This window comes from Narcine bancroftii, chromosome 7, assembly GCF_036971445.1.
Source record: "Narcine bancroftii isolate sNarBan1 chromosome 7, sNarBan1.hap1, whole genome shotgun sequence".
Lineage (NCBI taxonomy): Eukaryota > Metazoa > Chordata > Chondrichthyes > Torpediniformes > Narcinidae > Narcine > Narcine bancroftii.
The window spans coordinates 207,210,891-207,224,143 of NC_091475.1; the positions used below are offsets into that span (position 1 = coordinate 207,210,891).

Here is a 13,253-nt window from a genome sequence, read left to right on the forward strand (position 1 = left end):
CTAGTCTGTGCTGTGTGTCTCAGATGTAGAGCAGACCACAACAGGAACACCAGATGCAGTAGATGGCCCCCTGCTTCACTTGGAAGGACTGTCTTGGGCCCTCGAATGGTGCTGAGGGAGAAGGCGCAAGTGTGGCGCTTCCTGCGGTCACAGGGGGAAGGTGCCAAGCGGGTGATTGGTGGGAAGGGAGGAGTGGGTGAGGGATGGTCCCTGTGGAAAGTATAGAGGGGAATATGTATCTAGTGGTGGGATCACATAGTAGGTGGTAGAGGATGTGGACAAGGGTCGGGCGGTAGGTGAGGACAAGGGAATCCTGTCCTTGTTTCACATGGGGTGGAGGAGGCCAGGACAGATGTGCGGGTAATGGAAGATATGCAGGTTGATGGTAGTGGAGGGGGAGCCACCTTTTTGAAGGACATCTCAGATGTTCTGGCATAAAGGACTCCAACCTGGGAGCAGATGTGAAAGAGACGGAAGAATTGTGAGAAAAGAATGGAATCCTTACAACACAGGAACAGCACATTAAATGGCCATCATCTTCTGTGTTTATCCCAATGGCAGCTTCTTACGGTCTGCCCCAAAGACATGGAAAGCACCAACAAAGGAGCTCGGACATGTGAAATTCCAAATTCCAAATCATCGTTTACATTAAGCAGCTTGGGAGACCTTGCGCGTGCAACTTACACCCGCTGAACACTTCTGCCTTGTTCCAACCACATAGATCCTACTGCTCGACTTTGAGGCAGAACCCTGCCTCAACAGCAGCCATTCTCAACGGAGTCACTGTGGCCTCACCAAACACCCCCACCCCCCAACCGGGGGCTACACCACATTCACGCAAAAGCTTCGTTTTAGTTCCACCTCGCATCAAACATTTTTATTTTTTGTATGTGGTCGGTAGGAGAGAAGTAAAAGGTTCCATTATCGTCATGTACATTGAGAATGTAACATGAGTGAAATTCTTTAGCTTTGTCTACCGTGAGACAGAGAGTCGCCACTTTGTCACAGGAATGCACCTCCAGCGAAGAACAAACTCGCAACCCTTGGTTTACAAGGCCAGTGCTCTAACCACTGAACTATCAGAGCTTCTGAAAGGAAGAAACCAAGACTTGACCACTTCACGGGGGGGGGGGGAGCAAAAACTTTGAAGCATCACCAAAATAAACAGGTGGAGAATGGCTGGTTGAAAGAATTTGGTCCACACTTCATTTTATCACTTTTCAAAAGCATCCTGTAATCTATTATTTCCCAAAATTAGTCACCGAGCATTATTCATAGTAGAGGATGTGTGACAACCACAACCTGCTTTTGTGTCGATCTGACAAATGAAATACGAGATCCAACTTCTTTCTCGCCGGGCTCATCAGCACATAGCTAGAGAGGGAATGCATACCACCACCAGACCACGACCACGAAAAGCAAAGCGCGGGATTTAGGAGATAATAAGGCGGGGGCGCGGCACATATACAGCCTCAAGAGATCGGAGAAGAATGAGGCCGTTTGGCCCATCAAATCTGCTCCACCAAGGCCGATGTCTTCGTCTGCCTTCTCCCCAGAATATTTGACGTCCTTACTAATAAAGCAGCCAAATCAACTTTTGCTTTTGCAGTTTTGAAAAACAAAAGATCAAGGTTCTGTGTGTTCTACAACAGCAGGGGTCGAACAGGGCATTTGCTACACACTCTCTCTCTTGGAGATAAGTGGTGGGATTCTAATTAAGAAGGATTTGTATACTCCAAGAAGGTATATGTGTTTCTTGTGGGACCTACAGCATCACTTTACTTTAGCAGATGAGAAAATTCTACACTTGAGAACTTAGCAATTAGCCTGATCCATTACATTCAGTTTACCAGAAAGAAAATGTACTTGTCCAAATGGATCCTGTTTTCTAAAGACACCTTGGAACGTAGTACAGTACAGCCCAGGGACAGACCCTTCAGCCCATTAACGTCTGTGCCAATCACGAGGCCAAATTAAACAGAAACTTTGCTGCTTACAATCAAACAGGAAAGTCTGCAGACGCTGGGATTGTAGTGCAATGCACAAAAGTTCTGGAGAAACCCAGCATGTCACAGGCGTAAAAGGTAACCAACAGTTCGGTCCATGGTCCTTCATCAAGATACGAGCGAAATAAAAGCAAGCAGGCACCTGAATTTTAAAAAAATGTGATGGGGTGGGAGTGGAGAGGAGATATGCTGCACCTCCTTCCATATTCAGGTGTCTATGAGAAGCCTCTTCAATGCTACTATTGCATCTGCTTCCACCATTACTCCTGACAGGCCGCACCAGGCACCCACCACTCTCTGCATCAAAACAAAACTTGCTCCACTCATCACTTTTCAACTCCTCCCCCCACCCCCCCACCCCCCCACCCCCGACTTTAAACACTTAATCCATTAAGTCAGTGGTTCTCAACCTTTTTCTTTCCACTCACATCCCACTTTAAGTAATCCCTAGGCCATCAGTGCTCTGTGATTAGGAAGGGATTGCTTAAGGTGGGATGTGAATGGGAAGGGAAAGTTGAGACCCAATCGTGCATCTTGGCGCCTCACAGTTCGGCGGGCAGCAACCTCCTTTGAAGAAGACCGCAGAGCCCACCTCACTGACAAAAGGCAAAGGAGGAAAAACCCAACACCCAACCCCAACCAACCAATTTTCCCCTGCAACCGCTGCAACCGTGTCTGCCTGTCCCGCATCGGACTTGTCAGCCACAAACGAGCCTGCAGCTGACGTGGACGTTTACCCCCCTCCATAAATCTTCGTCCGCGAAGCCAAGCCAAAAGAAGATTTTGCTTGAGAAAAATTGTCATTGGCCCATTTCCTTTGGAGTTCTGAAACCGTGCACATAACGAGTCAATGAGGTACGATTAAGACAGTGGTTTGCAAACATTTTCTTACCACCCACATCCCACCTTAAGCCATCCCTTACTAATCACAGAGCACCGTTGGCATAGAGAATACTTAAAGTGGCGTGTGAGTGGAAAAAAGGTTGAGAACCACTGCTACGAGGTCGAGAGCAGTAGGCCGCTCTCTGAGGTATCTCCTTCCATTGTGACAAAGCGAATAATTCATCTCCAATCTGGATGACCAGAGACAGGCGGGTGAAGTAGTGGTCCAGAAAATACTTTAATCTTCCAGGAAAAGTTGCAGATTTTGGAAATGAAGCGAAAGAAAATTCATTTAAATACCCAGGAAAGTATTTCAAAGTGGATTCAGGGGGGTGTCTGAAGGATTCGGTGTGACAAACTCATTTCTACAGGGACTTGTAATAGTAAACCCGTCCTATTAGTAAATGCACTGCAATGAAACTTAATACGGAGGACAAAATTAATTGCATTATATTTAACTTGTTTAATTATTCACCATCAGTGGGCTCCAGAAACTCCAAAAGAGGTCAGAGTTGGAAGATAATTCCACAGATAGATTGCTGGCAGGGGAACTGGCCAAGAGCTCCACCAGTTCTTTCTTCTTTCACAATCACCCAACATTAAATTTAAATTTGCTTTTAAAAAAAATTTAACAATGTGGTGAAAGGCACTTGTACCGATGTATGGACTGGCCAGTCCGAATCTACCTGACCTTCCCTGACCCCTCCCTTGGCTCTTCTCCGGATTTCCCAGTAAAGGCTGGTGTGCCTGGACTTGCTCCTGTACCTGGAACCTGGCCAAGTCGTCGTGTATCAGTAATGCCCAGGTTTTTGGTAATTAAAGCTGTTTAATTTGCTCCATCATGTCAAATTGATTATTGTGTGCTCCACAAACATATTTAAATTTAGACATACAGCATGATAACGGGCTCTTCTGTCCCACGAGCCCGCGGCGCCCAAATACCCAAATTGACCTGCAACTCCCGTACGATTTGAAGGGTGGGTGGAAACCGTTCAACGCGGAGGAAACCCGTGTAGACACGGGGAGAACGTACAAACTCCTCACAGACACCGCCGGATTCGAACTCTGATCACTGGTGGTGTAAAAACTGTGGAATTATATGCTAAGCTAACCATGCCACACCTACGCTGGCAGGGTGCACACTGTGCCCTTGCCTTTCCAAACAAAATTAGGAGCATGTAAATGACCTTATATGTTTGTGTCATGGCTGACTTTTTTGGACTAATTTTTAAGGTCAAATTTTTTGGTGGGGTTTACTTTTACATGGTCATACTTTTGACCACGGTAAGTACCTGCATCATTCAAGGTGTTGGGAGCTCTGATGGGCAGGACCGGGTGGCAAGTCTGCATTCAGGGCGTCAGCAGCTCTGGTGGCAGGCTGCTGGGGTGAGGGTCAGCGGCCGGGGTGTCGGAAGCTCTCGTGGGCAGGCGGCCAGAGTCAGGGACATAAGGAGCTCAGATGGGCAGTGAGAGCGCAGCCAGGGCCATAAAAGCAGTGGCAGGGTGAGGGAGTCAACATTTACATTGGTCATATGAAAATGCTCTATTTTGGGCCAAAAAAGGGTGGGGGTCGATGATTACATGGTATTGAGGATCACATATGCTATGGTTTTTTTTTAAAAGGCAGATGCTGAAAAGCTGAGAGAAAAAAAACAGAACCTGGTGAAAATATTCTGTAGGTCAGGCAGCATCTGTGGAAGAAGTGGCTCATGCCACAAGTATTGCTAAGTGCTTCAGCATTTTGTTTACACTTTCAAAGCAGCACAGGCTTGTCTCAAGTCCAGATAAAGAGCCACAAGACTCCACTCCAAAAAGGGAAAAAAAACAATTTTACTCACATAAATCAGACAGTCTCTGTAACGGATGAGGAGGTTACGCAGAATTCCCGCTTCGTTTAGGTCTCCCAGTCTGATCATGTCTTCCACTCCATGGATGGAAGTTGGGTGCATTGGCTTGATGTTGGTGGCATTCTGAGGGGAGATCCAGTGTTCCTGAAGAAGCAGGGGAGGGGGGGTGGGACAAAAGTCAGTTGTCCAATTTATTTGTCATTAGTGCACTGATGTTTGAGTTGACTTGCAAAACAAAGTTTTTTTTTAAAATTTACTGCATCATGTGTCAATAAAAGGACTGCATCAAGTCAGTACAGATGCCAAATACTTTCAATGGACTATAGTCCTCTCACAAATGATCTTGAAATGTTGGCACCGTCTCTCTTTGAGCAAAGAAATATCAGGAGGTGGATTCGACACCTCCTTGCTCAATATTTAGAACCAGACAACATTGCAGCACAGAAACAGGCCATTCTGCCCTTCTAATCTCTGCTGAACTATAATTCTGCATCGCCCCACTGACCTGCGCTCAGTCCGTATCCCTCCCTTCTATCGGCCTGTCCAAATGTTAAAATTGAGCCCGCATTCACTTCAGCTGGCCGCTCATTCCACATTCCCACCACTTTCTGCGTGAGCAAGTTTCCCTCTAAACTTCTCCCCTTTCACACTTAACCCACGTCCTCTGGTTTGTAGCTCAGTGAAAAGAGCCGACCTACATTTACTCTATTTATATTCATCGTGGGGTATGATTAGCGTGGCGGTAAATGCGACGCTGTTACCACGCCAGCGACCCAGGTCTGGATCCGGCGCTGTCTGTACGTTCGTCCTGTGCCTGAGTGCTCTAGTTTCTCCCTCCCACCCTTCAAAACATACCGGGTGTTGTAGGTCAATTGGAGCAGCACAGGGTCGTGGGCTGGAAGGGCTTATAACAGTGGTGAATGTATGTGGAAGCAATGCAGAGGAGATTTACCAGGATGTTGTGTGCATTGGTAAACAAATCCGGTGAGGCAAGGTTAGTAGAACTGGCAACTTTTCACTTTGGAGCATAGAAAGATGAGAGGAGACTCGATAGATTATGCGATGCATAGATTAGGGTGGACAGCCAGCGCCCATTTCCCCAGGAGGGAACAGGAAACACCAGGGGACATATGTTCAAAGTGAAGAAAGGGGAGTTTAGGAGAGACAACAGGAGTAAGAGAGTGTGTGTGACATGCAGACACACACTCACAGACAGAGCTGTGGGTGTCTGGAATGCCTTGCCAGGGATGATTGTGGTAGTTGAAACATTAGGGGCAGTTAAGAGATTCTTGGGCACATGGATGGAAGAAAAAGAGGGTTATGTGATAGGGAGGGTTTAGTACTTTTTTTAAAGGAATATATGGGTCAGCACAACATTGAGGGCTGAATGGCCTGAACTGTGCTGTTTTATGTTCAATGCCTAAATAATTTTGTATACCTCAATCAAATCTTCCATCATTCTTCTATGCTCCAAGGAATAAAGACCTAATCCATCTAACCTTTCCCTGTAATTCAGTTCTTCAAGTCCCAGCAACATCCTAGTAAATCTTCTCTGCACCATTTCAATCTTATTGAATCCTTTCCTGCAGTGAGGTGACCAAAACTACACACAACACTCCAAATGTGGCCTCTCTGAGCCCCTTATTCTCCATGTAGCAGAATCTCTGCTTCCTTGTAACCTGAACTATAGAGGTGTGGAGCAAAGACCCCGGCCCTTCAGCCCACCTTCTCCTTGTTGCCCACCATCAACCCATTTACACTAATTGTACATCAATCCCATTATTTTTTTTAATTCTACTGCTGGTGCATCTCTGCCCAACGAACCTACCAACAAGTTTCCCATCAGGATCGGGGTGGGGAGGGAAAGGTGGGGGTGGGTAAAGAAACCCACACAGAAACAAGGAGAACAAAATCATGAGGGCTGTCAATAAGGTCACAGCCATTTTCCAGATTTTTCAGTGTAGGAAAATTTAAAACTAAACAACCAGTCTCGATGTGGGCAAAACAAAGGAAATGATCATCGACTTCAGGAATGGACCACCCTCCACTACACATCAACAACTCTGTAGTCATCAAAATAGATTTTCTTTCTTGATGAATAATCAATATTTGAAATCTTGGGAACATCAAGGTATTAAATTGGTATGAAGCTGGTTCTTTTCTTTCATTTAATGGACTTAGGGGAAAAATTTGTAATGAGGTCAAATACATTATTTGCATATTATCAAGTTTGCGCCTTATTATTAGATAACTTTGGACGGGAGTTAAAGCTACCTAAACCAACTAATTTTGAAACCTTAATTACAGAGGGAGGTAAGAAAGGATTTATTTCAGAAATGTATGCCTTGTTACAATGTAAAATGAAGAAGTCAGATTTGTATAAATTAAGAATTAAATGAGAGGAAGACTTGGCGATTCCAATATCTCACGAAGAATGGATGATCATGTGTGAAGACAGTATGATTAAATTGATAAATGTGAGATATAGACTGGTTCATTACAATTTTTCTCCATCAGTTGGATTTAACTCCTGAGAAGTTAAAGAAATATGGATTTAGTTCTTCAGATTTATGTTTTCGGTGTGGTAAAGAGACCGGTTCTTTTCGTCACTCAGTCTGGCTTTGTGAAAAGGTGAAACCTTTTTGGTGTAGAATTTTGGTATTTTTGGAAGGTCTGTTTAAGTTGGAACTTGATCCGATGTTATTTTTACTTGGATATTGATTTTGGGTTTAAAATTGGAGAAGTTCCAACTTGCATTTACTCAACTAGCCTGAGGGGTGGCTAAGAAGTGTATAGCAATTACTTGGAAAAATGAGATTGAGTTGAATATCCAGAGATGGCACGTTGAGTTGCAATCATGTGTTCCATTGGAAAATATAACTTACAATTTACATGATAATTATACTTTTTTTTATTAAGGTATGGGATCCGTAAATGAAATATATGGATTTAATAGTGTAATAGGCTTTTTTTTTAAATCTTGGAAAGAGTGGGCACCCATCCCAACAATAAATAAATAAACAACCATATCTACGTTAACTCTGTGGCGGTCCGCAATTGCGGAGATCGGGCCGGCACATCACGCGGCAGCAGACAAGGACAGAGATCGCTAAGGCGACTCCCAGGACAACGAACCGGCGGGGGTAGAAGCTGGGGCAGCATCAGACCAACAGCCTTAAAATGGCATTGGTCAAGCTGCCCAGCTAACTCAGCAGAAACAGGCTGGGGAAGCAGGGCATTCATATGCACGGATGTTTCCGCCCGCCATTGTTATTCATATGGATGACTCAGTCAATCAGCAAAAAAATGACAAAAGCAACCATTCCAACCCTAATAAAGGAGTGAGTTTAACCTGCCTCACTGTGTGTGTGTGTTTCTTTGTAGCGGTCGGCTATAACTCCATTATATTTTATTTGGGGTAGTTTGTGGGTGGGGGGGGAGGGTATGAGGGAGGGAGGGAAGGGGGGGAAAAGTTTTGTATATCTGTATTTTTTAAATATGTCTGTATACTCTATCTTTCATAAATAAATAAAAACAACTCTGTAGTAGGGAGAGTGGAGAGCATCAAATTCTTTGGAGTTCACTTAACTAGTGACCTGTCATGGACACAACATCTCCTAGGAAGGCGCAACAGCGACTACACTTCCTGAGAAGACTGATGCGGGCAAGGCTACTGGCCACCATTATGTCAACCTTCTATAGGAGCTCTATTGAGAGCATCCTGGCCGGCTGTATCACAGTGCGGGTACGGTTGCTGCAGAGAAATGGATTGGAGGTCAATCCACAAGACCATAAGACTAGCAGACTCTCCCTTGTGATCTACTGGGATCGTTGTTTGACGAGGGCACACAAGATCATTGAGGACCCCTTCCACCCTGCACACAGCATCTTTCGGCTGCTTCCATCGGGGTAGAGATCCAGGAGGATCAGAGCCAGCCCCACCAGGGTGAGGAACAGCTTCTTCGCATGGGCAGTTAGAATGCTGAACGGCCAAAGGAACTGCTCGCACTAACCATTCGAGGCCCTGATATTCAAGGAACAATATTTATTCATACATATGAAAACTTGTCCCGCATACGTTGTGATAGAGTATTTAGAAGGATGATTGTTAGAGCAGGTTGCACACAAACATTTTAAAACACAGAATTTTTGCAGAACTTTTATTTTGCAAAGGGCAACAAAGTAGCAACATATGACAGCAGGTTGCCTGGAAGAGCATGTGGTCTTTGCAGGCAGAGGGAGAACAGCTTTGCTCTCAGGGAGGGAGGGAGTAAGAGAGAGGAGAGACAGAGGTTTCGGTTCCAGAGGAACAAGCTGGCAAACTTTGGAAGGATGCCTGGTCAAAGGAGAAGATTGGTTGTCTGAAAGGAACTCTGTGGTGACCTGAAAGAAAGAGGATCATCTGGAGAACCCTGAAGGGGGCAAGTTTCGTCAGCGAGACTGATTAAAAAGGAATCAGTTGTGGATGTCCTGAAACAAAAGGAATCTCTCTCTGAAAACCAACAAGAACCCTCCTGAGCGGAAACCATTTGCCTGTTGAGCTCCAAAGCCTGGTGAACTTTATTAATGCCAACTTCTGTGCACAGTACAAGAATTGCCTGCAACCAGTAACATTGGTCTGTGACATTGGTCTACACTTATATACACAAGTGCGCTTAGAATTAGAGGTGGGGGGGGGGGGTTAAGTAAGTTAATAGAGTTAAGTTAAAGTTCGGTTCTATTTTCATGTGGAAAGATAGTTAAAAGCAACTTTTGTTTAAGTAACCCTTTGTCATGGTACATATCTATTGCTGCTGGGTTTTGGGGTCCTGTGGACTCAGTAACAATGTATTGTTTGACTGTATGAGCAACATCCTTGGCTATGTGTCTAAGTGTTTTGCATGGAAAACCCTGTTGTGCAATGAGATGATTTTAAAAACTTGCCTAAACAAAATAGGCTTAAGGAGAGAGAAAAGAATGAAAAGTGGGGACTTTCCTCCCTGTAACGTAGGAGGCTGAGGGGTGACATAATATCATAAGGGACATGCAGAAGACAGTCGTTTGCAGAGGGTAGGAGGGTCTAAAAGTGGAGGGCATGGGTTCAACTTGAAAGGGGAAAACTTGAGGGGTAATTTCTTCACACAGTGGGTATTGGGTGAGTGGAGCAAGTTGCCAGAGGAACTGGTAGAGGTGGGGACAACTTCAATGTTCAAAAGACTTTTGGAAGTAACATGGATGCAGAAAGGTTAAGGGATTGTAGCCAAATGTAGATAAATTAGATTAGCTCCAGGAGACAACTTGGTCCACATCGACAAGATGGAGTGAAGCACGGAAGTCTGCAGATGTTGCGCCTGCAGGAAGAACATAGAAAGGCTGGAGGAACTCAGCAGATCTCGCAGTGTCCAGAGGAGGTAGAGGATACATAACTGCGAACTTCTTCAGGGTAGGAAAGCATACCTTGAAGAATTGCTCACACCTGAAGCTTCGGATATATATTGACCTCCTCTGGACACTGAGAGGGTGAGTTCCTCCAGCATTTCTGTGTTATAAGGACAAGATGGCCAAAAGAAACAGCTTCAATGATGCAAAACTCTTATCATCTATCTCCACGCGATGTTTTAAATTCCACTCCTCCACCGCCTTTTTAACGGAAACGCTTACCCGTTGAACCCCAGCCTAACAATTTTGAAGAACCTGCCTTGTGTCCAACCATCTTGACAATAGGGAAAATTTGTCAAATTAATTGTCAATCTAATTTCCAAACAGGAAGACAAATTGAAGGCAAAAGGCAATCGCTTCCTGTGTTGGGGAGGTTCATGAATACTTACATTGCCTTCATCGTCGACAACTTGAATCTGCCCAGAGTCACACAACTTCACGACTGCTCCAATAGGAACATCAAACTCATGGCCAGTCTTCAGATCCAGCCAGACGTAGTCCCCCTGAAAACACACAGGGATCAGAGGCAAATATCAACAAAACACGGAAAACACTGGAAATCAGGAATCTATTATGTTTTTCTTAAAGAAAGAATTTTGTGTGATTTTACCGGTCTAAAGAACGTCAGAGGACTCGGCATGTGGAACGACCAAATTTTGAGATCTCCATTTCCTTACGTGCATTTTTGCGGTCATTAAAGAGGTTGGACTTGCAACGCACGTCCCCCCGATATGTGCTATTCATTAGCCCGTTGTTCACGGAATGCTTGCAGTTAACTTTAGACTGCGGGCATTCTGGGAAATTTACGAGGGGTTGTGGAGGTAAAATATCGGAACGGGTGTCTTGTTCCCCGCTTCGACTTCTTTTTACGTTGCATGCATTCTGGGGAAAAGGCAATAATTTCCTGGAACACTGGGGCTATGCGAACAAACATAATTCACAACAGTGGAAATACTCATAGAACATTCCAGCACGGCAACACCTCCAATCTTCAAGTCATCTGCAAGTTCACTGACCCATCCTTCCACCTCTTTGTTCAAGTCACTTACAAGATCCCTGTGGAACTCAGCTGATCAACATTCCACTTTCAGTCCATGCTGCTGGGCTAACCTATGCAAATCTACTTCACAACAATCTCATCGTTCCTTTCCTCACACCCGTAATCCTCCATTTTTGTTATATCCTTGTCTTTAAAATGCCTCTGTTCAACCAGCCTTTACCACCCGGCAATGTATTTCAGACACTCATCACTCACGGCCTGACAGCTCTCTAAACTTCCCTCCACTCACCAACATATGTTCTCTTGTGGCAGATGATTTTGTACTCATATGCCATCATGTTGAAATAACGAGACCACACCAGAAGTTGTCGGCCAGCGAAGAGAGAAGCATTTATTAGTGTTATCAGGCTTGATACAGACACACACGTGACCTGGTGTCATGACATCTAAAGTGCTAGCGACCTCATGACGTAGCTACGTTGGATAGGCCAGGGCTTCTCAGTAGACCTGTGGGTTCTGCTGAGTCACTATGCCTCATGGCTGTCATGGCTAGTTGCCAGTAGATAGGAGGCTGTTGCGTCTCGCTGTCACAAGACAGGAGTTGTTAGCGCAGATTCTGCCCACTCCCTCCAAGTGTACCGCTACACTCTGGCATTTACTATTGCTGCCCCGAGAAGAGTGTGTTGGCTGTGCACCCTATCCAAGGCCCTCATCACCTCATATACCTCTATAAAGTCACCTCATCCTTCATCGCTCCAAAGAAAAAAGCCCGGTTCATGAAGACATGTTCTCCAAACCAGGCAACATCCTGGTAAATCTCCTCTGCACTCCCTCCAAAGCTTCTATATCCTTCCTATAATGAGGTGACCAGAACTGAACACAATACTCCGTGGTCTACCCAGAGTTTTAAGAGCTGCAACATTATCTCACGACTCTTGAACTCAATCCTTTGCCTTCAGAACCACCCTATCACCTTGTGCAGCAACCTTGAAAGGTCTATCGACTGAACCCCAAGATCCCTTCGTTCCTCTACATTGCTTAAAAATTCTTTGATGAACCGCCTTCAAGATCGACCTTCCATCACTTCACTCTTATCCTGATGGAAATCCATCTGCCACTTCTCCACCCAACTCTGCAACCCATATACTGTATATCCCGCTCTAATCTATGACCACCTTTTACACTATCCACAACACCTCCAGCCTTCACGTCATCTGCACCCTTACTGACCCATATTTCCACCTCCTCGTTCAAGTCACTGCATTCTTTTTTTTAAAAATTGCAAAGGACAGGGGCTCCGGGATAGATCCCTGCGGTCAACCTCAGTGGGTGAGACATCATCTGTGGGGAAGAGATGCAGAGTTAAAGCTTCAGCTGCAGTAAGCTTTCATCCAGCCACAAATCTAGAAATGAAGCATTGCAAACTGCAGAGAAACAGAATTGTAACTAAAAGAAAAGTCTCATTAAAAAGGAACTAAACAAACCGTGCAGTGTTTCACCAGCACAGCTGAGAAAGGTATAAACAGCACCTCAGAGTAGAAACAGCTGTAATTAAATTAATTATCCTCCTTTTCAAAACAGCAGAGGGTGAAAATTATCCCCTGCTGCCTGCGTGAGACAATACAATAAGATCTGCAAATATAATCTTCTGGTAATCTCTTTCATTAAATCTAATTTTTAAAACCACATCTACACCGACACGTATACGTTCACGGCAAGTGCAAAACGAGTAATTAGATTAGACGTGTGAGATGATCTTTACTCCTGCACAGGTTCCCTCAAAGTTTTTGCTTTTAAAAACACATTCAACGCAAACTTTCAGACAAATTAAAACTGTTCAACATTCTGGCAGAGGACACAACTTGTAATTCAAGTTCAAGTTTACATTTCTTTGTCACATTATACCATGAGCAGGGTCCTTCTGCCACCAGACCATCTTGAGCATACAGCCTTGTCAAATGCATAATTTACAGAGCAGAAAGTTACAAGTTTAATTAGTCCCAAGCACAAGAGCTCTGTTGTGGAGGTTCATTCAGGAGCCTGATGGATGTGGGGAAGAAACACTCTTTAACCCTGCTGGTACACGCTTTCACACTCATA

The 13,253-nt window shown here is 44.7% G+C and overlaps 1 protein-coding gene across 4 annotated transcripts in view; it reads right to left on the bottom strand.

Annotated features, from left to right (window-relative positions):
- Window positions 1-13,253, bottom strand: part of myo7aa (myosin VIIAa) — a 268,383-nt gene that overhangs the window by 180,347 nt on the left and 74,783 nt on the right. For all 4 annotated transcript variants that reach the window (XM_069892099.1, XM_069892100.1, XM_069892096.1 and 1 more), the window contains 2 exons: window positions 10,543-10,656; window positions 4,727-4,879 (listed from right to left, as the gene is read on the bottom strand). In XM_069892099.1, the coding sequence (XP_069748200.1) occupies window positions 4,727-4,879; window positions 10,543-10,656 (267 nt within the window). The remainder of the gene's footprint in view (window positions 1-4,726; window positions 4,880-10,542; window positions 10,657-13,253) is intronic.